At 56.9% G+C, this 26411-nt stretch overlaps 1 protein-coding gene across 2 annotated transcripts in view; it reads left to right on the top strand.

The window, feature by feature from the left end:
- The window catches only part of NRBP2 (nuclear receptor binding protein 2), an 80634-nt gene that overhangs the window by 38695 nt on the left and 15528 nt on the right, over positions 1-26411 (top strand). Inside the window, exons 3-11 of one of the 2 annotated variants that reach the window (XM_075352735.1) lie at positions 6332-6454; positions 9717-9818; positions 9933-10022; positions 10135-10175; positions 10705-10799; positions 17131-17154; positions 24031-24120; positions 25777-25826; positions 25941-26033. In XM_075352735.1, the coding sequence (XP_075208850.1) occupies positions 6332-6454; positions 9717-9818; positions 9933-10022; positions 10135-10175; positions 10705-10799; positions 17131-17154; positions 24031-24120; positions 25777-25826; positions 25941-26033 (708 nt within the window). Of the gene's footprint in view, positions 1-6331; positions 6455-9716; positions 9819-9932; positions 10023-10134; positions 10176-10704; positions 10800-17130; positions 17155-24030; positions 24121-25770; positions 25827-25940; positions 26034-26411 lie in introns of both variants that reach the window. The other variant, XM_075352734.1, reaches the window with a different exon arrangement.

Raw genomic sequence — 26411 nt, 5'->3', positions numbered from 1 at the left:
CTTCTTCCGCTGGATAGCTCCACGAGGGTCTTCTTCCGCTGGATAGCTCCACGAGGGTCTTCTTCCGCTGGATAGCTCCACGAGGGTCTTGATCCGTTGGATAGCTCCACAAGGGTTTTGATCCGCTGGATAGCTCCACGAGGGTCTTGATCCGCTGGATAGCTCCACGAGGGTCTTCTTCCGCTGGATAGCTCCACGAGGGTCTTCTTCCGCTGGATAGCTCCACGAGGGTCTTCTTCCGCTGGATAGCTCCACGAGGGTCTTCTTCCGCTGGATAGCTCCACGAGGGTCTTCTTCCGCTGGATAGGTCCACGAGGGTCTTCTTCCGCTGGATAGGTCCACGAGGGTCTTGATCCGCTGGATAGATCCACGAGGGTCTTGATCCGCTGGATAGATCCACGAGGGTCTTGATCCGCTGGATAGCTCCACGAGGGTCTTGATCCGTTGGATAGCTCCACGAGGGTTTTGATCCGCTGGATAGCTCCACGAGGGTCTTGATCCGCTGGATAGGTCCACGAGGGTCTTCTTCCGCTGGATAGCTCCACGAGGGTCTTCTTCCGCTGGATAGCTCCACGAGGGTCTTCTTCCGCTGGATAGCTCCACGAGGGTCTTCTTCCGCTGGATAGCTCCACGAGGGTCTTCTTCCGCTGGATAGCTCCACGAGGGTCTTCTTCCGCTGGATAGCTCCACGAGGGTCTTCTTCCGCTGGATAGCTCCACGAGGGTCTTCTTCCGCTGGATAGCTCCACGAGGGTCTTGATCCGCTGGATAGATCCACGAGGGTCTTGATCCGCTGGATAGATCCACGAGGGTCTTGATCCGCTGGATAGCTCCACGAGGGTCTTGATCCGTTGGATAGCTCCACGAGGGTTTTGATCCGCTGGATAGCTCCACGAGGGTTTTGATCCGCTGGATAGGTCCACGAGGGTCTTCTTCCGCTGGATAGCTCCACGAGGGTCTTCTTCCGCTGGATAGCTCCACGAGGGTCTTCTTCCGCTGGATAGCTCCACGAGGGTCTTCTTCCGCTGGATAGCTCCACGAGGGTCTTCTTCCGCTGGATAGCTCCACGAGGGTCTTCTTCCGCTGGATAGCTCCACAAGGGTCTTCTTCCGCTGGATAGCTCCACAAGGGTCTTGATCCGCTGGATAGGTCCACGAGGGTCTTGATCCGCTGGATAGGTCCACGAGGGTCGTCTTCCGTTGGATAGGTCCGCCAGGGTCGTCTTCCGCCGGATAGGTCCGCCAGGGTCGCCTTCCGCCGGATAGGTCCGCCAGGGTCGCCTTCCGCCGGATAGGTCCGCCAGGGTCGCCTTCCGCCGGATAGGTCCGCCAGGGTCGCCTTCCGCCGGATAGGTCCGCCAGGGTCGCCTTCCGCCGGATAGGTCCGCCAGGGTCGCCTTCCGCCGGATAGGTCCGCCAGGGTCGCCTTCCGCCGGATAGGTCCGCCAGGGTCGCCTTCCGCCGGATAGGTCCGCCAGGGTCGCCTTCCGCCGGATAGGTCCGCCAGGGTCGCCTTCCGCCGGATAGGTCCGCCAGGGTCGCCTTCCGCCAGATAGGTCCTCACTGCCCCACCACCGTGCGGAGCTGCCGCCCCACCACCGTGCGGAGCTGCCGCCCCACCACCGTGCGGAGCTGCCGCCCCACCACCGTGCGGAGCTGCCGCCCCACCACCGTGCGGAGCTGCCGCCCCACCTACACCCCACCTACTGTCTCCTCCCCATAATCCTATAGAATGTAAGCCCGCAAGGGCAGGGCCCTCTTCCCCCTGTACTAGTCTGTCTACTGTAACTTGTACATGTATTTTGTATGTAACCCCCTTCTCATGTACAGCACCATGGAATCAATGGTGCTCTATAAATAAATAATAATAATAATAATAATAATAGGTCCGCCAGGGTCGCCACTTACCAGTTCTCCATATCTGGTGACACCGGCGTATGGTGACATCAGCTGCGGCTTCAGACGACTTTATCAGCTCTATTGGAATATTGTCACATCCAGCTGCTTTGTTTTTTAACAGAAGCTTTGTCGCAGCAACGACTTCATCTTTCAGGACTCTCAGCTCTATCATTTCCAGTCTCGGTTTCTTCCTGTATCGCTGAGTGGTTCTTGTAGAGATGCTCCTTGTTCTTTCCATCTTTCCTCCATCTGTTCTGGCTCGGTTAGTTTGTCCCCGTTGGCGTCTTTCCACATTCCCACTCTTGGGTGAAGCTTTCGTGGTATATTTTTGACCTTTTGGTGCCTTCCTGGTCTTGCCCTCCATACGATCACATACTATCTCTGTACATATATGTTACACAGCTGTCACAGATCCGTGCTCTGCTTCCCTCACCCCGGTCTGCTAAACTCTGTTCTGCTCCACGTCAGGCTTTGCTGATCCCATGTGATCATCTGACCGGGATTATATAAGGCTCACACACCTGAGTTCTGGTATTAACACTTAAGTGTTCTTAACACCTGTCTGCCTGCGGCTTCCGGTACCTCTGCTGTCTCCTGTCTGCCTGCGGCTTCCGGTACCTCTGCTGTCTCCTGTCTGCCTGCGGCTTCCGGTACCTCTGCTGTCTCCTGTCTGCCTGTGGCTTCCGGTACCTCTGCTGTCTCCTGTCTGCCTGTGGCTTCCGGTACCTCTGCTGTCTCCTGCCTGCCTGCGGCTTCCTGTACCTCTGCTGTCTCCTGTCTGCCTGTGGCTTCCGGTACCTCTGCTGTCTCCTGCCTGCGGCTTCCTGTACCTCTGCTGTCTCCTGCCTGCCTGCGGCTTCCTGTACCTCTGCTGTCTCCTGCCTGCCTGCGGCTTCCTGTACCTCTGCTGTCTCCTGCCTGCCTGCGGCTTCCTGTACCTCAGTTATCTGCCGGCGGCTTCCGATACCTCTGCTGTCTCCTGTCTGCCTGTGGCTTCCGGTACTTCAGCTACCTGTGTGCCTGCAGCTTACTGTACCTCAGCTATCTGTCTGCGGCTTCCGGTACCTCTGCTGTCTCCTGTTTGCCTGCGGCTTCCAGTACTTCAGCTACCTGTGTGCCTGTGGCTTCCGGTACGTCAGCTACCTGTGTGCCTGTGGCTTCCGGTACCTCAGCTATCTGCCTGCCTGTGGCTTCCGGTACCTCAGCTATCTGCCTGCCTGTGGCTTCCGGTACTTCAGCTATCTGTGTGCCTGTGGCTTCCGGTACTTCAGCTATCTGTGTGCCTGTGGCTTCCGGTACGTCTGCTGTCTCCTGTCTGCCTGCATCTCTCATCTATCTGCTATCTCTGTCCTGTGTGTCTCACCCATCTGCTTCACCATGCCTGTGAGAGCGGCCGGGCAGTAAGACCATGGATGTTACTCCTGGCGGTCTCTGGTCAGGCGCTTGTTACTCCTGGCGGTCTCTGGTCAGGCGCTTGTTACTCCTAGTGGTCTCTGGTCAGGCCCTTGTTACTCCTGGCGGTCTCTGGTCAGGCCCTTGTTACTCCTGGCGGTCTCTGGTCAGGCCCTTGTTATTTCTGGCGGTCTCTGGTCAGGCACTTGTTACTCCTGGCGGTCTCTGGTCAGGCGCTTGTTACTCCTGGCGGTCTCTGGTCAGGCGCTTGTTACTGCTGGTGGTCTCTGGTCAGGCGCTTGTTACTCCTGGCGGTCTCTGGGCAGGCGCTTGTTACTCCTGGTGGTCTCTGGTCAGGTTTATCCCGCTTTCTGGTGCACAGAGATCGATGTGATCCAGGTCAAACAGGTAAATCCATCCGGCCTTGTTGTGGGGGAGGGGATAACTGGACGCGGATTGGCCATTGGCTGTAGCTCTCTGATACATTGTAGCAGATCGGGCCGTTTAGTGCCATTGTCTATAACACTTCTCCTTACAATGGTCCATTGTCCCGCGCCCTGTGTGACCAGGTGACCAGTGACTATTACACGCAGCGTCTTCATTTATAGGCTGATTTCATGCGGTTCAGGCTGACACCGTCCTCCTGTATACGCTATATACTGCTGTGTGCGGGGGAGGGGGACGCCTCCTGGGATCGGGGGTCCGGCTCGGGGACAGGAGGCTGCAGATGTTTAGTTTTCTATTTCCGGGGATCCGGCGTGGACGTCATTCATCGCTTACCCCTGAGAAATATTTATAACTCAAATCCACGCAGGTTATTATCTACAGGAATAAACACCAGGAGGGGAAGATCGGGAGACTGTGTCCCTCCGCCCTGTATATCCCCCCCACCCCATCCCATCCCCCCCCACCCCCCACCCCCCCGCTACAGCGACCCCACCCCCCGCCCCATCCCCCCCACCCCCCACAACCCCGCTACAGCGCCCCAAGTATTACCGGGGACACCATCAATAACAATATGTAGAATTACATACAGAAGCACTGAGCAAAAATACTCCAGAGCTGCACTCACTATTCTGCTGCTGCAGTCACTGTGTACATACATTACTGATCCTGAGTTACCTCCTGTATTATACTCCAGAGCTGCACTCACTATTCTGCTGGAGAAGTCACTGTGTACATACATTATATTACTGATCCTGAGTTACCTCCTGTATTATCTCCAGAGCTGCACTCACTATTCTGCTGGTGTACTCACTGTGTACATACAGTACATTACTGATCCTGAGTTACCTCCTGTATTATACTCCAGAGCTGTACTCACTATTCTGCTGGTGCAGTCACTGTGTACATACATTACATTACTGATCCTGAGTTACCTCCTGTATTATACTCCAGAGCTGCACTCACTATTCTGCTGGTGCAGTCACTGTGTACATACATTACATTACTGATCCTGAGTTACCTCCTGTATTATACTCCAGAGCTGTACTCACTATTCTGCTGGTGCAGTCACTGTGTACATACATTACATTACTGATCCTGAGTTACCTCCTGTATTATACTCCAGAGCTGTACTCACTATTCTGCTGGTGCAGTCACTGTGTATATACATTACATTACTGATCCTGAGTTACCTCCTGTATTATACTCCAGAGCTGTACTCACTATTCTGCTGGTGCAGTCACTGTGTATATACATTACATTACTGATCCTGAGTTACCTCCTGTATTATACTCCAGAGCTGTACTCACTATTCTGCTGGTGCAGTCACTGTGTACATACATCGCTGATCCTTGGCACAGAGTGCTGCTCCCCTCACTCTCCGCGTTACTTCTGCTCCAGTTAGTGTCTCTCCTTGTGTCCTCCTCTGTAGATGGAGCGGTGCACCCTGAGCTGTGCCCCTATGTGAAGCACACAATGGATTGTTGTCCTAGGGCAGAGTGCTGTGTGATGCTGCTGCGTGCTGCTGTGTCCTGCTGTGTGATGCTGCTGTGTGCTGCTGTGTGCTGCTGTGTCCTGCTGTGTGATGCTGCTGTGTCCTGCTGTGTCCTGCTGTGTCCTGCTGCTGTGTCCTGCTGTGTCCTGCTGTGTCCTGCTGTGTGCTGCTGTGTGCTGCTGTGTGATGCTGCTGCGTGCTGCTGTGTGATGCTGCTGCGTGCTGCTGTGTCCAGCGCTTTCTGCCTTATCTACTCTATAGGGAGAACACGTTGTCCTTATCAGCCCCTGACGAGCGGTCGGTCACCTCTAATGGCTGCAGAGCGTTTCTACATGTACGATGCTATATAGTGAGGGCTGCGCTATTTATGTGAAGTTCTGCTTTGGTGGAGTGTCTTCCCCCAGCTCTATTGCACCCTGCGCTCGGCTCTCGCTGGGTCCCGTGTGCTGCGCTCTGTAGGTGCTGCGCTCTGTAGGTGCTGCGCTCTGTATGTGCTGTGCTCTGTATGTGCTGTGCTCTGTATGTGCTGTGCTCTGTATGTGCTGTGCTCTGTATGTGCTGCGCTCTGTATGTGCTGTGCTCTGTAGGCGCTGTGCTCTGTAGGCGCTGCGCTCTGTAGGCGCTGCGCTCTGTATGTGCTGCGCTCTGTAGGCGCTGCGCTCTGTAGGCGCTGCGCTCTGTAGGCGCTGCGCTCTGTAGGCGCTGCGCTCTGTAGGCGCTGCGCTCTGTATGTGCTGCGCTCTGTAGGCGCTGCGCTCTGTATGTGCTGCGCTCTGTATGTGCTGCGCTCTGTATGTGCTGCGCTCTGTATGTGCTGCGCTCTGTATGTGCTGCGCTCTGTATGTGCTGCGCTCTGTATGTGCTGCGCTCTGTAGGTGCTGTGCTCTGTAGGCGCTGTGCTCTGTAGGCGCTGCGCTCTGTATGTGCTGCGCTCTGTATGTGCTGTGCTCTGTAGGCACTGTGCTCTGTATGTGCTGCGCTCTGTAGGCGCTGCGCTCTGTAGGCGCTGCGCTCTGTATGTGCTGTGCTCTGTAGGTGCTGCGCTCTGCACTCCCGCGCCTCGCGCAGTGTGCGGAGTGTCACCTTCCGTCTCTCTGTGGCAGGTGAATCAGGGGAACATGCCGGGCATAGAGAGCACGTTCCTGGCCATGGACACAGAGGAGGGAGTAGAAGTCGTGTGGAACGAGCTGCACTTCACAGACAAAAGACTCTTCAAGTCTCATGAGGTACGAGCCGCCTTTCCTCGCCCCCAAAACACAGCATAAGGCCTTGTGCGCACGCTGCGTTTTTTCGTTTGCAGTTCGGTCCCACGCTGCTGCATCTCCTTCCCCAGCAAAGTCTATCAGATTTCAGTTTTGCTGTGCGCACGTTGCAGTGTTTGTGGCTGCGTCTTTGTGGTGACTGCCGCAGCATGTCCATTCTTTTTGCATTTTATCCCTGCATTTCGGAGGACTGGCAGATCAATCGCTGACTCTGGGTCTGCGGGGATTGATCCCTGATATTTGGCCAGGTGCCGTCCCTATATAAAGTCTACGGGGCCCAGAATTCAGCGCAAAGGGGTAGGAGCAAGCGTTTCATACTCTCCACTCACCAGGGCGGCTGTCACAGCTCCTGCGGCCTCTCATTCTCCTTCCGGGACTGCTCATTAGGCTCATGCATATTCACTGCTTCCCCCACCCATCGGCGTCTGTGATTGGTTACAGTCAGACGAGCCCCCACGCTGAGTGACAGCTGCCTGAGGCTCCCAATCACAGACGCCGGTGGACAAGTCTATATAGTAAAAAAAAAACAAATTGGCGTAGGATCCCCCCATACCAGCACAGATAAAGCCTGACAGCTGGAGGCTGCTATTCTCAGGCTGGGGCTACCCATGGTTATTGGGTACCCCCCAGTCTAAAAATATCAGCCTGCAGCTGCTGCAATTGCTGCATCAATTAGATGTGACAGTCCCGGCATTTTACCCGACTCTTCCCTATTGCCCTCGTGCGGTGACAATGAGAGAGTTAATGGCAGCTCACAGCAGCCACTAAGCCCTAGATTAGTAACAGGACAAGTCTATGGAACCCCCCCATCTTCACTAATCTGTAAGTGAAAGTAAATAAGCACAAACACCGAAAAAATCCTTTATTTGAAATAAAAGACAAAAAACACCCTCTTTTACCAATTTTTTTAATCCCAAAAACACCCCTGAAGGTTCAACATAATCCACACGAGGTCCCACAACGCTTCCACCTCTGCTACATCTGAAACTCACAGCGAGCGCCATAGAACATGTCTGCCTGCTGGGAGCTCCACGCAGCGACTGAAGAGAGCCGCACGGTCAGCGGTGACGTCACTCAGGTTAGCCGCGGCCACAGCTGGAGTTTTTCCATCTGTGACCGTAAATTACTGGAGTGACATCACCGCTGATCGCGCGGCTCTCTTCAGTCGCTGCGTGGAGCTCCCAGCAGGCAGACATGGTCTATGGCGCTCGCTTTGAGCTTCAGATGTAGCGTTTTTGCTACGGGTACATTTTTTTGGGGCCAAAAACTTGCATATTTGTAGTCACCACAAAGATTCAACGTGCGCACATAGCCTAAGGCTGCAAGAGGCCGTAGCCGCTCCCCCTGTGTGCTGCCGGAGGCCGTCGCCACTCCCCCTGTGTGCTGCCGGAGGCCGTCGCCACTCCCCCTGTGTGCTGCCGGAGGCCGTCGCCGCTCCCCCTGTGTGCTGCAGGAGGCCGTCGCCTCTCTCCATGTGTGCTGCAGGAGGCAGTCGCCGCTCTCCCTGTGTGCTGCAGGAGGCAGTCGCCGCTCTCCCTGTGTGCTGCAGGAGGCCGTCGCCACTCCCCCTGTGTGCTGCAGGAGGCCGTCGCCGCTCTCCCTGTGTGCTGCCGGAGGCCGTCGCCACTCCCCCTGTGTGCTGCAGGAGGCAGTCGCCGCTCTCCCTGTGTGCTGCAGGAGGCCGTCGCCTCTCTCCATGTGGGCTGCATGAGGCAGTCGCCGCTCTCCCTGTGTGCTGCAGGAGGCAGTCGCCGCTCCCCCTGTGTGCTGCAGGAGGCCGTGTCCGCTCCCCCTGTGTGCTGCAGGAGGCCGTGTCCGCTCCCCCTGTGTGCTGCAGGAGGCCGTGTCCGCTCCCCCTGTGTGCTGCAGGAGGCCGTGTCCGCTCCCCCTGTGTGCAGCAGGAGGCCGTGTCCGCTCCCCCTGTGTGCAGCAGGAGGCCGTCGCCGCTCCCCCTGTGTGCAGCAGGAGGCCGTCGCCGCTCCCCCTGTGTGCAGCAGGAGGCCGTCGCCGCTCCCCCTGTGTGCAGCAGGAGGCCGTCGCCGCTCCCCCTGTGTGCAGCAGGAGGCCGTCGCCGCTCCCCCTGTGTGCAGCAGGAGGCCGTCGCCGCTCCCCCTGTGTGCAGCAGGAGGCCGTCGCCGCTCCCCCTGTGTGCAGCAGGAGGCCGTCGCCGCTCCTCTGTGTGCTGCAGGAGGCCGTCGCCGCTCCTCTCTGTGCTGCAGGAGGCAGTCGCCGCTCCTCTGTGTGCTGCAGGAGGCAGTCGCCGCTCCTCTGTGTGCTGCAGGAGGCAGTCGCCGCTCCTCTGTGTGCTGCAGGAGGCAGTCGCCGCTCCTCTGTGTGCTGCAGGAGGCAGTCGCCGCTCCTCTGTGTGCTGCAGGAGGCAGTCGCCGCTCCTCTGTGTGCTGCAGGAGGCAGTCGCCGCTCCTCTGTGTGCTGCAGGAGGCAGTCGCCGCTCCTCTGTGTGCTGCAGGAGGCAGTCGCCGCTCCTCTGTGTGCTGCAGGAGGCAGTCGCCGCTCCTCTGTGTGCTGCAGGAGGCAGTCGCCGCTCCTCTGTGTGCTGCAGGAGGCAGTCGCCGCTCCTCTGTGTGCTGCAGGAGGCAGTCGCCGCTCCTCTGTGTGCTGCAGGAGGCAGTCGCCGCTCCTCTGTGTGCTGCAGGAGGCAGTCGCCGCTCCTCTGTGTGCTGCAGGAGGCAGTCGCCGCTCCTCTGTGTGCTGCAGGAGGCAGTCGCCGCTCCTCTGTGTGCTGCAGGAGGCAGTCGCCGCTCCTCTGTGTGCTGCAGGAGGCAGTCGCCGCTCCTCTGTGTGCTGCAGGAGGCAGTCGCCGCTCCTCTGTGTGCTGCAGGAGGCAGTCGCCGCTCCTCTGTGTGCTGCAGGAGGCAGTCGCCGCTCCTCTGTGTGCTGCAGGAGGCAGTCGCCGCTCCTCTGTGTGCTGCAGGAGGCAGTCGCCGCTCCTCTGTGTGCTGCAGGAGGCAGTCGCCGCTCCTCTGTGTGCTGCAGGAGGCAGTCGCCGCTCCCTCTGTGTGCTGCAGGAGGCAGTCGCCGCTCCCTCTGTGTGCTGCAGGAGGCAGTCGCCGCTCCCCCTGTGTGCTGCAGGAGGCCGTGGCCGCTCCTTTGCAGCGTTTATACACTGAACAGCAGAGACCCCTGCGCCCCCTGTAGGTTGGTGTGAGGACACATGTTGGGGCGCGGCTGCTTGGTGTCCCTCCGCTGACCCCAGTTCTCTGTTCAGGATAAGATCCGCTCCACCTTCCAGAACCTCATGGTCGTCGATCATCCCAACGTGGTGAAGTTCCACAAATACTGGTTGGATGTGAAGGAGACGTCGGCACGGGTGAGCGGCACTGAGTGCGGGGGGTGCCCTCCGTGTGTGGGGGGACGGAGTATTGGAAGACCCTCTGATAACCGTGTACATCTTTGTGCCCCTCTTGTCCTTGTTGCGGGGCAGGTGGTCTTTATTACAGAATACGTCTCCTCGGGAAGCCTCAGACAGTTCCTTAAGAAGACGAAGAAGAATCGTAAGACGATGAATGCCAGGGTAAGGAGAAGAAGCCCCCATGTGCCCCCCATGTGCCCCCTATGTGCCCCCCATGTGCCCGCACCGTAATGTAATGTGCTCTGCACCCCCCTAACTCTGCGCTGTGTCACAGGCCTGGAAGAGATGGAGCACGCAGATCCTGTCAGCGCTGAGGTGAGAGATCCGCATATGTGGGGATAGGAGGACGGTGTGTACTATAGTGGAGGCCGGGGCTGTGTGTATGGAGGCCGGGGCGGTATGTATGGAGGAGGCCGGGGCCGTGTGTATGGAGGAGGCCGGGGCCGTGTGTATGGAGGAGGCCGGGGCCGTGTGTATGGAGGAGGCCGGGGCCGTGTGTATGGAGGAGGCCGGGGCCGTGTGTATGGAGGAGGCCGGGGCCGTGTGTATGGAGGAGGCCGGGGCCGTGTGTATGGAGGGGGCCGTATGTATGGAGGAGGCCGGGGCCGTGTGTATGGAGGAGGCCGGGGCCGTGTGTATGGAGGAGGCCGGGGCCGTGTGTATGGAGGAGGCCGGGGCCGTGTGTATGGAGGAGGCCGGGGCCGTGTGTATGGAGGAGGCCGGGGCCGTGTGTATGGAGGAGGCCGGGGCTGTATGTATGGAGGAGGCCGGGCCGCATGTATGGAGGGGGCCGAAGTTACATATGGGGCGTCTTCCTCTTCTGACGTCCTCCGTCTCTCCTCAGTTATCTGCACTCTTGTGACCCGGTCATTATTCATGGAAACCTGACCAACGACACAATCTTCATACAGCACAACGGCCTCATCAAGATCGGATCCGGTAAATGCGCTACAATGTGACAGCCGGTAGCGGCTCTGCACGCATTGTTTTATTTTCTCATTTGTTAGAGAGGGAGGCTGGGGAGCGGGCGAGAGAGAGGGAGGCTGGGGAGCGGGCGAGAGAGAGGGAGCCTGGGGAGCGGGCGAGAGAGAGGGAGGCTGGGGAGCGGGCGAGAGAGAGGGAGGCTGGGGAGCGGGCGAGAGAGAGGGAGGCTGGGGAGCGGGCGAGAGAGAGGGAGGCTGGGGAGCGGGCGAGAGAGAGGGAGGCTGGGGAGCGGGCGAGAGAGAGGGAGGCTGGGGAGCGGGCGAGAGAGAGGGAGGCTGGGGAGCGGGCGAGAGAGAGGGAGGCTGGGGAGCGGGCGAGAGAGAGGGAGGCTGGGGAGCGGGCGAGAGAGAGGGAGGCTGGGGAGCGGGCGAGGGAGAGGGAGGCTGGGGAGCGGGCGAGGGAGAGGGAGGCTGGGGAGCGGGCGAGGGAGAGGGAGGCTGGGGAGCGGGCGAGAGAGAGGGAGGCTGGGGAGCAGGCGAGAGAGAGGGAGGCTGGGGAGCGGGCGAGAGAGAGGGAGGCTGGGGAGCGGGCGAGAGAGAGGGAGGCTGGGGAGCGGGCGAGAGAGAGGGAGGCTGGGGAGCGGGCGAGAGAGAGGGAGGCTGGGGAGCGGGCGAGAGAGAGGGAGGCTGGGGAGCGGGCGAGAGAGAGGGAGGCTGGGGAGCGGGCGAGAGAGAGGGAGGCTGGGGAGCGGGCGAGAGAGAGGGAGGCTGGGGAGCGGGCGAGAGAGAGGGAGGCTGGGGAGCGGGCGAGAGAGAGGGAGGCTGGGGAGCGGGCGAGAGAGAGGGAGGCTGGGGAGCGGGCGAGAGAGAGGGAGGTGCAGACAGAGGGTGAGACACAGGGCTAGGAACATGCAAACACAGTCATACAGGAATGATGGAACACAAGAATCCAAAAAGAATAACCAAATACGTGGAAACCTTCCCAAAATAAATAAGGGATTCAAGGAATAGCAATAATGTCTCAGTAAGAAAACCTTAACCAAGCAGCTGGGACTGCAGACATCATCCATCATGAAATATAGCCAGCACTGAGGCATGTGAGAAGAGTATAAATAGCCCCTCCCAAAATGAGACTGGGCAAACCAAACGAGAAAGTGTACTCACCTGAATAGAAGTGAAACAGGTAAGTGAAGGAGCTGGAAAGGAGGTGAGAGAAGGAGGTGTAGAGCGGGGGAGAGAAGGAGGTGTAGAGCGGGGGAGAGAAGGAGGTGTAGAGCGGGGGAGAGAAGGAGTAGAGCGGGGGAGAGAAGGAGGTGTAGAGCGGGGCAGAGAAGGAGGTGTAGAGCGGGGCAGAGAAGGAGGTGTAGAGCGGGGCAGAGAAGGAGGTGTAGAGCGGGGCAGAGAAGGAGGTGTAGAGCGGGGCAGAGAAGGAGGTGTAGAGCGGGGCAGAGAAGGAGGTGTAGAGCGGGGCAGAGAAGGAGGTGTAGAGCGGGGCAGAGAAGGAGGTGTAGAGCGGGGCAGAGAAGGAGGTGTAGAGCGGGGCAGAGAAGGAGGTGTAGAGCGGGGCAGAGAAGGAGGTGTAGAGCGGGGCAGAGAAGGAGGTGTAGAGCGGGGCAGAGAAGGAGGTGTAGAGCGGGGCAGAGAAGGAGGTGTAGAGCGGGGCAGAGAAGGAGGTGTAGAGCGGGGCAGAGAAGGAGGTGTAGAGCGGGGCAGAGAAGGAGGTGTAGAGCGGGGCAGAGAAGGAGGTGTAGAGCGGGGCAGAGAAGGAGGTGTAGAGCGGGGCAGAGAAGGAGGTGTAGAGCGGGGCAGAGAAGGAGGTGTAGAGCGGGGCAGAGAAGGAGGTGTAGAGCGGGGCAGAGAAGGAGGTGTAGAGCGGGGCAGAGAAGGAGGTGTAGAGCGGGGGAGAGAAGGAGGTGTAGAGCGATGGAGAGAAGGAGGTGTAGAGCGATGGAGAGAAGGAGGTGTAGGGCAGGGGAGAGAAGGAGGTGGGAGGTGTAGAGCGATGGAGAGAAGGAGGCGTAGAGCGATGGAGAGAAGGAGGCATAGAGCGGGGGAGAGAAGGAGGCGTAGAGCAGGGGAGAGAAGGAGGCGTAGAGCGGGGGAGAGAAGGAGGCGTAGAGCGATGGAGAGAAGGAGGCGTAGAGCGATGGAGAGAAGGAGGTGTAGAGCGGGGGAGAGAAGGAGGTGGGAGGTGTAGAGCGGGGGAGAGAAGGAGGTGTAGAGCAGGGGAGAGAAGGAGGTGTAGAGTGATGGAGAGAAGGAGGTGTAGAGCGGGGGAGAGAAGGAGGTGGGAGGTGTAGAGCGGGGGAGAGAAGGAGGTGTAGAGCAGAGGAGAGAAGGAGGCGTAGAGCGATGGAGAGAAGGAGGTGTAGAGTGATGGAGAGAAGGAGGTGTAGAGTGATGGAGAGAAGGAGGCGTAGAGCAGGGGAGAGAAGGAGGTGTAGAGCGGGGGAGAGAAGGAGGTGTAGAGCGATGGAGAGAAGGAGGTGTAGAGCGATGGAGAGAAGGAGGCGTAGAGCGGGGGAGAGAAGGAGGCGTAGAGCAGGGGAGAGAAGGAGGTGTAGAGCGATGGAGAGAAGGAGGTGTAGAGCGGGGGAGAGAAGGAGGCGTAGAGCAGGGGAGAGAAGGAGGCGTAGAGCAGGGGAGAGAAGGAGGTGTAAAAGGGGAGAGAAGGAGGTGTAGAGCAGGGGAGAGAAGGAGGTGTAGAGCAGGGGAGAGAAGGAGGTGTAGAGCAGGGGAGAGAAGGAGGTGTAAAAGGGGAGAGAAGGAGGTGTAAAAGGGGAGAGAAGGAGGTGTAGAGCAGGGGAGAGAAGGAGGCGTAGAGCGGGGGAGAGAAGGAGGCGTAGAGCGATGGAGAGAAGGAGGCGTAGAGCGATGGAGAGAAGGAGGCGTAGAGCGATGTAGAGAAGGAGGTGTAGAGCGGGGGAGAGAAGGAGGTGGGAGGTGTAGAGCGGGGGAGAGAAGGAGGTGTAGAGCAGGGGAGAGAAGGAGGTGTAGAGCAGGGGAGAGAAGGAGGTGTAGAGCAGGGGAGAGAAGGAGGTGTAGAGCAGGGGAGAGAAGGAGGTGTAAAAGGGGAGAGAAGGAGGTGTAAAAGGGGAGAGAAGGAGGTGTAGAGCGGGGGAGAGAAGGAGGCGTAGAGCGGGGGAGAGAAGGAGGCGTAGAGCGATGGAGAGAAGGAGGCGTAGAGCGATGGAGAGAAGGAGGCGTAGAGCGATGGAGAGAAGGAGGTGTAGAGCGGGGGAGAGAAGGAGGTGTAGAGCGGGGGAGAGAAGGAGGTGGGAGGTGTAGAGCAGGGGAGAGAAGGAGGCGTAGAGCGGGGGAGAGAAGGAGGTGTAGAGCGATGGAGAGAAGGAGGTGTAGAGCGATGGAGAGAAGGAGGTGTAGGGCAGGGGAGAGAAGGAGGTGGGAGGTGTAGAGCGATGGAGAGAAGGAGGCGTAGAGCGATGGAGAGAAGGAGGCATAGAGCGGGGGAGAGAAGGAGGCGTAGAGCAGGGGAGAGAAGGAGGCGTAGAGCGGGGGAGAGAAGGAGGCGTAGAGCGATGGAGAGAAGGAGGCGTAGAGCGATGGAGAGAAGGAGGTGTAGAGCGGGGGAGAGAAGGAGGTGGGAGGTGTAGAGCGGGGGAGAGAAGGAGGTGTAGAGCAGGGGAGAGAAGGAGGTGTAGAGTGATGGAGAGAAGGAGGTGTAGAGCGGGGGAGAGAAGGAGGTGGGAGGTGTAGAGCGGGGGAGAGAAGGAGGTGTAGAGCAGAGGAGAGAAGGAGGCGTAGAGCGATGGAGAGAAGGAGGTGTAGAGTGATGGAGAGAAGGAGGTGTAGAGTGATGGAGAGAAGGAGGCGTAGAGCAGGGGAGAGAAGGAGGTGTAGAGCGGGGGAGAGAAGGAGGTGTAGAGCGATGGAGAGAAGGAGGTGTAGAGCGATGGAGAGAAGGAGGCGTAGAGCGGGGGAGAGAAGGAGGCGTAGAGCAGGGGAGAGAAGGAGGTGTAGAGCGATGGAGAGAAGGAGGTGTAGAGCGGGGGAGAGAAGGAGGCGTAGAGCAGGGGAGAGAAGGAGGTGTAAAAGGGGAGAGAAGGAGGTGTAAAAGGGGAGAGAAGGAGGTGTAGAGCAGGGGAGAGAAGGAGGTGTAGAGCAGGGGAGAGAAGGAGGTGTAGAGCAGGGGAGAGAAGGAGGTGTAAAAGGGGAGAGAAGGAGGTGTAAAAGGGGAGAGAAGGAGGTGTAGAGCAGGGGAGAGAAGGAGGCGTAGAGCGGGGGAGAGAAGGAGGCGTAGAGCGATGGAGAGAAGGAGGCGTAGAGCGATGGAGAGAAGGAGGCGTAGAGCGATGTAGAGAAGGAGGTGTAGAGCGGGGGAGAGAAGGAGGTGGGAGGTGTAGAGCGGGGGAGAGAAGGAGGTGTAGAGCAGGGGAGAGAAGGAGGTGTAGAGCAGGGGAGAGAAGGAGGTGTAGAGCAGGGGAGAGAAGGAGGTGTAGAGCAGGGGAGAGAAGGAGGTGTAAAAGGGGAGAGAAGGAGGTGTAAAAGGGGAGAGAAGGAGGTGTAGAGCGGGGGAGAGAAGGAGGCGTAGAGCGGGGGAGAGAAGGAGGCGTAGAGCGATGGAGAGAAGGAGGCGTAGAGCGATGGAGAGAAGGAGGCGTAGAGCGATGGAGAGAAGGAGGCGTAGAGCGATGGAGAGAAGGAGGTGTAGAGCGGGGGAGAGAAGGAGGTGGGAGGTGTAGAGCGGGGGAGAGAAGGAGGTGGGAGGTGTAGAGCGGGGGAGAGAAGGAGGTGTAGAGCAGGGGAGAGAAGGAGGTGTAGAGTGATGGAGAGAAGGAGGCGTAGAGCAGGGGAGAGAAGGAGGCGTAGAGCGGGGGAGAGAAGGAGGTGTAGAGCGGGGGAGAGAAGGAGGTGTAGAGCGGGGGAGAGAAGGAGGTGGGAGGTGTAGAGCGGGGGAGAGAAGGAGGTGTAGAGCAGGGGAGAGAAGGAGGCGTAGAGCAGGGGAGAGAAGGAGGTGTAGAGCAGGGGAGAGAAGGAGGTGTAGAGCAGGGGAGAGAAGGAGGTGTAGAGCAGGGGAGAGAAGGAGGTGTAGAGCAGGGGAGAGAAGGAGGTGTAAAAGGGGAGAGAAGGAGGTGTAAAAGGGGAGAGAAGGAGGTGTAGAGCAGGGGAGAGAAGGAGGCGTAGAGCGGGGGAGAGAAGGAGGCGTAGAGCGATGGAGAGAAGGAGGCGTAGAGCGATGGAGAGAAGGAGGCGTAGAGCGATGGAGAGAAGGAGGCGTAGAGCGATGGAGAGAAGGAGGCGTAGAGCGGGGGAGAGAAGGAGGTGGGAGGTGTAGAGCGGGGGAGAGAAGGAGGTGTAGAGCAGGGGAGAGAAGGAGGTGTAGAGTGATGGAGAGAAGGAGGCGTAGAGCAGGGGAGAGAAGGAGGTGTAGAGCGGGGGAGAGAAGGAGGTGTAGAGCGGGGGAGAGAAGGAGGTGTAGAGCGGGGGAGAGAAGGAGGTGTAGAGCGGGGGAGAGAAGGAGGTGGGAGGTGTAGAGCGGGGGAGAGAAGGAGGTGTAGAGCAGGGGAGAGAAGGAGGTGTAGAGTGATGGAGAGAAGGAGGCGTAGAGCAGGGGAGAGAAGGAGGTGTAGAGCGGGGGAGAGAAGGAGGTGTAGAGCGGGGGAGAGAAGGAGGTGTAGAGCGATGGAGAGAAGGAGGTGTAGAGCGATGGAGAGAAGGAGGTGTAGAGCGATGGAGAGAAGGAGGTGTAGAGCGGGGGAGAGAAGGAGGCGTAGAGCAGGGGAGAGAAGGAGGTGTAGAGCGATGGAGAGAAGGAGGTGTAGAGCGGGGGAGAGAAGGAGGCGTAGAGCAGGGGAGAGAAGGAGGTGTAAAAGGGGAGAGAAGGAGGTGTAGAGCAGGGGAGAGAAGGAGGTGTAGAGCAGGGGAGAGAAGGAGGTGTAAAAGGGGAGAGAAGGAGGTGTAAAAGGGGAGAGAAGGAGGTGTAGAGCAGGGGAGAGAAGGAGACGTAGAGCGGGGGAGAGGAGGAGGCGTAGAGCGGGGGAGGGGAAGACGCGTAGAGCGGGGGAGAGGAGGAGGTGTAGAGCGGGGGAGAGGAGGAGGTGTAGAGCGGGGGAGAGGAGGAGGTGTAGAGCGGGGGAGAGGAGGAGGTGTAGAGCGGGGGAGAGGAGGAGGCGTAGAGCGGGGGAGGGGAAGAGGCGTAGAGCGGGGGAGAGGAGGAGGTGTAGAGCAGGGGAGAGGAGGAGGTGCAGTGTGACGCTCTTACGTTGTGCAGCGCTGTACTGTATCCCGCTATACATGATCATTTATTATTTAAAAGTAACTTAGATGTTGACTGATTTTTCTTTTCTCTTTCATGTCTTTCTTGTGACGACGACGACATTTCTTAGTTTGGCATCGAATATTTGTCAACGGTGAGTTTGATGGGTGGTGATGGCTCTGCTCCTCTATTGATGGGTGGTGATGGCTCTGCTCCTCTATTGATGGGCGGTGATGGCTCTGCTCCTCTATTGATGGGTGGTGATGGCTCTGCTCCTCTATTGATGGGTGGTGATGGCTCTGCTCCTCTATTGATGGGTGGTGATGGTTCTGCTCCTCTATTGATGGGTGGTGATGGCTGTGCTCCTCTATTGATGGGCGGTGATGGCTCTGCTCCTCTATTGATGGGTGGTGATGGCTCTGCTCCTCTATTGATGGGCGGTGATGGCTCTGCTCCTCTATTGATGGGTGGTGATGGCTCTGCTCCTCTATTGATGGGCGGTGATGGCTCTGCTCCTCTATTGATGGGTGGTGATGGCTCTGCTCCTCTATTGATGGGTGGTGATGGCTCTGCTCCTCTATTGATGGGCGGTGATGGCTCTGCTCCTCTATTGATGGGTGGTGATGGCTCTGCTCCTCTATTGATGGGCGGTGATGGCTCTGCTCCTCTATTGATGGGTGGTGATGACTCTGCTCCTCTATTGATGGGTGATGATGGCTCTGCTCCTCTATTGATGGGTGGTGATGGCTCTGCTCCTCTATTGATGGGCGGTGATGGCTCTGCTCCTCTATTGATGGGTGGTGATGGCTCTGCTCCTCTATTGATGGGCGGTGATGGTTCTGCTCCTCTATTGATGGGTGATGATGGCTCTGCTCCTCTATTGATGGGCGGTGATGGCTCTGCTCCTCTATTGATGGGTGGTGATGGCTCTGCTCCTCTATTGATGGGTGGTGATGGCTCTGCTCCTCTATTGATGGGTGGTGATGGCTCTGCTCCTCTATTGATGGGCGGTGATGGCTCTGCTCCTCTATTGATGGGCGGTGATGGCTCTGCTCCTCTATTGATGGGTGGTGATGGCTCTGCTCCTCTATTGATGGATGGTGATGGCTCTGCTCCTCTATTGATGGGTGGTGATGGCTCTGCTCCTCTATTGATGGGCGGTGATGGCTCTGCTCCTCTATTGATGGGTGGTGATGGCTCTGCTCCTCTATTGATGGGCGGTGATGGCTCTGCTCCTCTATTGATGGGCGGTGATGGCTCTGCTCCTCTATTGATGGGTGGTGATGGCTCTGCTCCTCTATTGATGGGGGATGATGGCTCTGCTCCTCTATTGATGGGTGATGATGGTTCTGCTCCTCTATTGATGGGCGGTGATGGCTCTGCTCCTCTATTGATGGGCGGTGATGGCTCTGCTCCTCTATTGATGGGCGGTGATGGCTCTGCTCCTCTATTGATGGGCGGTGATGGCTCTGCTCCTCTATTGATGGGCGGTGATGGCTCTGCTCCTCTATTGATGGGCGGTGATGGCTCTGCTCCTCTATTGATGGGGGATGATGGCTCTTCTCCTCTATTGATGGGTGATGATGGCTCTGCTCCTCTATTGATGGGCGGTGATGGCTCTGCTCCTCTATTGATGGGTGGTGATGGCTCTGCTCCTCTATTGATGGGTGGTGATGGCTCTGCTCCTCTATTGATGGGGGATGATGGCTCTGCTCCTCTATTGATGGGTGATGATGGCTCTGCTCTTCTATTGATGGGCGGTGATGGCTCTGCTCCTCTATTGATGGGCGGTGATGGCTCGGCTCCTCTATTGATGGGCGGTGATGGCTCGGCTCCTCTATTGATGGGTGGTGATGGCTCTGCTCTATTGATGGGGGATGATGGCTCTGCTCCTCTATTGATGGGTGATGATGGCTCTGCTCTTCTATTGATGGGCGGTGATGGCTCTGCTCCTCTATTGATGGGCGGTGATGGCTCTGCTCCTCTATTGATGGGCGGTGATGGCTCTGCTCCTCTATTGATGGGCGGTGATGGCTCTGCTCCTCTATTGATGGGTGGTGATGGCTCTGCTCCTCTATTGATGGGTGGTGATGGCTCTGCTCCTCTATTGATGGGGGATGATGGCTCTGCTCCTCTATTGATGGGTGGTGATGGCTCTGCTCCTCTATTGATGGGTGGTGATGGCTCTGCTCCTCTATTGATGGGTGGTGATGGCTCTGCTCCTCTATTGATGGGTGGTGATGGCTCTGCTCCTCTATTGATGGGTGGTGATGGCTCTGCTCCTCTATTGATGGGTGATGATGGCTCTGCTCTATTGATGGGCGGTGATGGCTCTGCTCTATTGATGGGTGGTGATGGCTCTGCTCCTCTATTGATGGGTGGTGATGGCTCTGCTCCTCTATTGATGGGCGGTGATGGCTCTGCTCTATTGATGGGCGGTGATGGCTCTGCTCTATTGATGGGTGGTGATGGCTCTGCTCCTCTATTGATGGGTGGTGATGGCTCGGCTCCTCTATTGATGGGCGGTGATGGCTCTGCTCCTCTATTGATGGGCGGTGATGGCTCTGCTCCTCTATTGATGGGTGGTGATGGCTCTGCTCCTCTATTGATGGGTGGTGATGGCTCTGCTCCTCTATTGATGGGTGGTGATGGCTCTGCTCCTCTATTGATGGGTGGTGATGGCTCTGCTCCTCTATTGATGGGGGATGATGGCTCTGCTCCTCTATTGATGGGTGGTGATGGCTCTGCTCCTCTATTGATGGGTGGTGATGGCTCTGCTCCTCTATTGATGGGTGGTGATGGCTCTGCTCCTCTATTGATGGGTGGTGATGGCTCTGCTCCTCTATTGATGGGTGGTGATGGCTCTGCTCCTCTATTGATGGGTGATGATGGCTCTGCTCTATTGATGGGCGGTGATGGCTCTGCTCTATTGATGGGTGGTGATGGCTCTGCTCCTCTATTGATGGGTGGTGATGGCTCTGCTCCTCTATTGATGGGCGGTGATGGCTCTGCTCTATTGATGGGCGGTGATGGCTCTGCTCTATTGATGGGTGGTGATGGCTCTGCTCCTCTATTGATGGGTGGTGATGGCTCGGCTCCTCTATTGATGGGCGGTGATGGCTCTGCTCCTCTATTGATGGGCGGTGATGGCTCTGCTCCTCTATTGATGGGTGGTGATGGCTCTGCTCCTCTATTGATGGGTGGTGATGGCTCTGCTCCTCTATTGATGGGTGGTGATGGCTCTGCTCTTCTATTGATGGGCGGTGATGGCTCTGCTCTATTGATGGGCGGTGATGGCTCTGCTCTATTGATGGGTGGTGATGGCTCTGCTCCTCTATTGATGGGCGGTGATGGCTCTGCTCTATTGATGGGTGGTGATGGCTCGGCTCATCTATTGATGGGCGGTGATGGCTCTGCTCCTCTATTGATGGGCGGTGATGGCTCTGCTCCTCTATTGATAGGTGGTGATGGCTCTGCTCCTCTATTGATGGGTGGTGATGGCTCTGCTCCTCTATTGATGGGTGGTGATGGTTCTGCTCCTCTATTGATGGGTGGTGATGGCTCTGCTCCTCTATTGATGGGCGGTGATGGCTCTGCTCCTCTATTGATGGGTGGTGATGGCTCTGCTCCTCTATTGATGGGTGGTGATGACTCTGCTCCTCTATTGATGGGTGATGATGGCTCTGCTCCTCTATTGATGGGTGGTGATGGCTCTGCTCCTCTATTGATGGGCGGTGATGGCTCTGCTCCTCTATTGATGGGCGGTGATGGCTCTGCTCCTCTATTGATGGGTGGTGATGGCTCTGCTCCTCTATTGATGGGGGATGATGGCTCTGCTCCTCTATTGATGGGTGGTGATGGCTCTGCTCCTCTATTGATGGGTGGTGATGGCTCTGCTCCTCTATTGATGGGCGGTGATGGCTCTGCTCTTCTATTGATGGGTGGTGATGGATCTGCTCCTCTATTGATGGGCGGTGATGGATCTGCTCCTCTATTGATGGGTGGTGATGGCTCGGCTCCTCTATTGATGGGTGGTGATGGCTCGGCTCCTCTATTGATGGGTGGTGATGGCTCTGCTCCTCTATTGATGGGTGGTGATGGCTCGGCTCCTCTATTGATGGGTGGTGATGGCTCGGCTCCTCTATTGATGGGTGGTGATGGCTCGGCTCCTCTATTGATGGGTGGTGATGGCTCTGCTCCTCTATTGATGGGCGGTGATGGCTCGGCTCCTCTATTGATGGGCGGTGATGGCTCGGCTCCTCTATTGATGGGTGATGATGGCTCGGCTCCTCTATTGATGGGTGATGATGGCTCTGCTCCTCTATTGATGGGTGATGATGGATCTGCTCCTCTATTGATGGGCGGTGATGGCTCTGCTCCTCTATTGATGGGTGGTGATGGCTCTGCTCCTCTATTGATGGGTGGTGATGACTCTGCTCCTCTATTGATGGGTGATGATGGCTCTGCTCCTCTATTGATGGGTGGTGATGGCTCTGCTCCTCTATTGATGGGCGGTGATGGCTCTGCTCCTCTATTGATGGGCGGTGATGGCTCTGCTCCTCTATTGATGGGCGATGATGGCTCTGCTCCTCTATTGATGGGCGGTGATGGCTCTGCTCCTCTATTGATGGGCGGTGATGGCTCTGCTCCTCTATTGATGGGTGGTGATGGCTCGGCTCCTCTATTGATGGGTGGTGATGGCTCTGCTCCTCTATTGATGGGTGGTGATGGCTCTGCTCCTCTATTGATGGGTGGTGATGGCTCGGCTCCTCTATTGATGGGTGGTGATGGCTCGGCTCCTCTATTGATGGGTGGTGATGGCTCGGCTCCTCTATTGATGGGTGGTGATGGCTCGGCTCCTCTATTGATGGGCGGTGATGGCTCTGCTCCTCTATTGATGGGCGGTGATGGCTCTGCTCCTCTATTGATGGGTGGTGATGGCTCTGCTCCTCTATTGATGGGTGGTGATGGCTCTGCTCCTTTATTGATGGGTGGTGATGGCTCTGCTCCTCTATTGATGGGTGGTGATGGCTCTGCTCCTCTATTGATGGGTGGTGATGGCTCTGCTCCTCTATTGATGGGTGGTGATGGCTCTGCTCCTCTATTGATGGGTGGTGATGGCTCTGCTCCTCTATTGATGGGTGGTGATGGCTCTGCTCCTCTATTGATGGGTGGTGATGGCTCTGCTCCTCTATTGATGGGCGGTGATGGCTCTGCTCCTCTATTGATGGGCGGTGATGGCTCTGCTCCTCTATTGATGGGTGGTGATGGCTCTGCTCCTCTATTGATGGGCGGTGATGGCTCTGCTCCTCTATTGATGGGCGGTGATGGCTCTGCTCCTCTATTGATGGGTGGTGATGGCTCTGCTCCTCTATTGATGGGTGGTGATGGCTCTGCTCCTCTATTGATGGGTGGTGATGGCTCTGCTCCTCTATTGATGGGTGGTGATGGCTCTGCTCCTCTATTGATGGGTGGTGATGGCTCTGCTCCTCTATTGATGGGTGATGATGGCTCGGCTCCTCTATTGATGGGTGATGATGGCTCTGCTCTATTGATGGGCGGTGATGGCTCTGCTCTATTGATGGGTGGTGATGGCTCTGCTCCTCTATTGATGGGTGGTGATGGCTCTGCTCCTCTATTGATGGGTGGTGATGGCTCTGCTCCTCTATTGATGGGCGGTGATGGCTCTGCTCCTCTATTGATGGGTGGTGATGGCTCTGCTCCTCTATTGATGGGTGGTGATGACTCTGCTCCTCTATTGATGGGTGATGATGGCTCTGCTCCTCTATTGATGGGCGGTGATGGCTCTGCTCCTCTATTGATGGGTGGTGATGGCTCTGCTCCTCTATTGATGGGCGGTGATGGCTCTGCTCCTCTATTGATGGGCGGTGATGGCTCTGCTCCTCTATTGATGGGTGATGATGTATCTGCTCCTCTATTGATGGGCGGTGATGGCTCGGCTCCTCTATTGATGGGTGATGATGGCTCTGCTCCTCTATTGATGGGTGGTGATGACTCTGCTCCTCTATTGATGGGTGGTGATGGCTCTGCTTCTCTATTGATGGGCGGTGATGGCTCTGCTCCTCTATTGATGGGTGGTGATGACTCTGCTCCTCTATTGATGGGTGGTGATGACTCTGCTCTTCTATTGATGGGTGGTGATGACTCTGCTCCTCTATTGATGGGTGGTGATGACTCTGCTCCTCTATTGATGGGTGGTGATGACTCTGCTCTTCTATTGATGGGTGGTGATGACTCTGCTCTTCTATTGATGGGTGGTGATGGCTCTGCTCCTCTATTGATGGGCGGTGATGACTCTGCTCTTCTATTGATGGGTGGTGATGACTCTGCTCTTCTATTGATGGGTGGTGATGGCTCTGCTCTATTGATGGGTGGTGATGACTCTGCTCCTCTATTGATGGGTGGTGATGACTCTGCTCTTCTATTGATGGGTGGTGATGACTCTGCTCTTCTATTGATGGGTGGTGATGGCTCTGCTCTATTGATGGGCGGTGATGGCTCTGCTCCTCTATTGATGGGTGGTGATGGCTCGGCTCCTCTATTGATGGGCGGTGATGGCTCGGCTCCTCTATTGATGGCTGATGATGGCTCTGCTCCTCTATTGATGGGTGGTGATGGATCTGCTCCTCTATTGATGGGCGGTGATGGCTCTGCTCCTCTATTGATGGGTGGTGATGGCTCGGCTCCTCTATTGATGGGCGGTGATGGCTCTGCTCCTCTATTGATGGGTGGTGATGACTCTGCTCCTCTATTGATGGGTGGTGATGGCTCTGCTCCTCTATTGATGGGTGGTGATGGCTCGGCTCCTCTATTGATGGGCGGTGATGGCTCTGCTCCTCTATTGATGGGTGGTGATGGCTCTGCTCCTCTATTGATGGGTGGTGATGGTTCTGCTCCTCTCTTGTGTATATATATCACTGTGTATGCTACAGCAGTCAGCTGTATACAGTGAGTATACCGCTCGGCGTCCCGTATACCTCACCCGTATCCTTTCCCTTTGGTTTTCCAGAGCTGCCAGTCCCGGACGATCTCCGCGCTCCACTGAAATGTCTGCGGGAAGAACAGAGAACGAAGCATTACTTCCCCCCAGAGTCCGGCGGTAAGGACCCGACACCGCGACATACACCCCTGTATACTGCCCTGTACACCCCTGTATACTGCCCTGTACATTCCTGTATTCACCCCTGTATACTGCCCTATACTCCCCTGTATACACCCCTGTATACTGCCCTGTACTCCCCTGTATATAGACCTGTACACAGACCTGTACACCCCTGTATACTGCCCTGTACACCCCTGTATACTGCCCTGTACACCCCTGTATACTGCCCTGTACACCCCTGTATACTGCCCTGTACTCCCCTGTATACTGCCCTGTACTCCCCTGCATACACCCCTGTATACTGCCCTGTACACCCCTGTATACAGACCTGTACACAGACCTGTACACCCCTGTATTCAGCCCTGTACACCCCTGTATTCAGCCCTGTACACCCCTGTATTCAGCCCTGTACACCCCTGTATTCAGCCCTGTACACCCCTGTATTCAGCCCTGTACACCCCTGTATTCAGCCCTGTACACCCCTGTATTCAGCCCTGTACACCCCTGTATTCAGCCCTGTACACCCCTGTATTCAGCCCTGTACACCCCTGTATACTGCCCTGTACACCCCTGTATACTGCCCTGTACACCCCTGTATACTGCCCTGTACACCCCTGTATACTGCCCTGTACACCCCTGTATACTGCCCTGTACACCCCTGTATTCAGCCCTGTACACCCCTGTATACTGCCCTGTACACCCCTGTATTCAGCCCTGTACACCCCTGTATTCAGCCCTGTACACCCCTGTATTCAGCCCTGTACACCCCTGTATTCAGCCCTGTACACCCCTGTATTCAGCCCTGTACACCCCTGCATTCAGCCCTGTACACCCCTGCATTCAGTTCTGTACACCCCTGCATTCAGCCCTGTACACCCCTGCATTCAGCCCTGTACACCCCTGCATTCAGCCCTGTACACCCCTGTATACTGCCCTGTATACTGCCCTGTACACCCCTGTATACTGCCCTGTACACCCCTGCATTCAGCCCTGTACACCCCTGCATTCAGCCCTGTACACCCCTGTATTCAGCCCTGTACACCCCTGTATTCAGCCCTGTACACCCCTGTATTCAGCCCTGTACACCCCTGTATTCAGCCCTGTACACCCCTGTATACTGCCCTGTATACTGCCCTGTACACCCCTGTATTCAGCCCTGTACACCCCTGTATACTGTGCACACATATTGCACACTCCACAGCAGGTCCCCCACACACAGACCTCTACAGGGGCCACACACAGACCTGTACAGGGGCCACACACAGACCTCTACAGGGGCCACACACAGACCTCTACAGGGGCCACACACAGACCTCTACAGGGGCCACACACAGACCTCTACAGGGGCCACACACAGACCTCTACAGGGGCCACACACAGACCTGTACAGGGGCCACACACAGACCTCTACAGGGGCCACACACAGACCTGTACAGGGGCCACACACAGACCTCTACAGGGGCCACACACAGACCTCTACAGGGGCCCACACACAGACCTGTACAGGGGCCACACACAGACCTCTACAGGGGCCACACACAGACCTGTACAGGGGCCACACACAGTATATATGTAAGAAGCGGGATAATGGCCGACACAAACCATCATCGCCTGCGACATCCTGTCACTGACCCCGTCTCCCCCCAGCTACAGAGGACGGCACCGCAGTGGACATATACTCCTTCGGCATGTGTGCCCTCGAGGTAAGACATGAAGCTGAGGAAAACACCTCTAAGTATATAGTATATATACCCTAGTCCTGTAGTGATGTATATAGTATATACCCCCGGGCAGCAGTGATGATGTTCTACTCGCAGATGGCGGTTCTGGAGATCCAGTCCAATGGGGAGAGGGTCACTGAGGAAAATATCAGGAAATCGATCAGCTCCCTGGAGGACGCCAACATGAAGGTGAGCGACCGGTGTGTGGTGCCTTCCGTCTCCGCAGACTCTCCCGACCTGCGTGCGCCCATCCCCCGCTCCATGTAGTGTGTGTGTATACACGTATGCGTGTGTGTGTGTGTGTGTATACATGTATGTGTGTGTGTGTATATATAAAATTTATCTCAGCATATTCACACACATACACACTGGGTACGGAAAGTATTCAGACCCCTTTAAATGTTTCCCTCTTTGTTTTGTTGCAGCCAGTTGGTAATTTTTTTCCTCATTAATATGCACTCTGCCCCCATCCCCCATCCCCCATCTTAACAGAAAAAATACATAAATGTACAGATTTTTGCAAATTTATGAACAAGAAAAACTGAAATATCCCATGGTCATAAGTAT

Source organism: Anomaloglossus baeobatrachus, chromosome 6, assembly GCF_048569485.1.
Source record: "Anomaloglossus baeobatrachus isolate aAnoBae1 chromosome 6, aAnoBae1.hap1, whole genome shotgun sequence".
NCBI classification, from domain to species: Eukaryota; Metazoa; Chordata; class Amphibia; order Anura; family Aromobatidae; genus Anomaloglossus; species Anomaloglossus baeobatrachus.
This window is presented reverse-complemented; position numbering and strand designations above follow the sequence as displayed.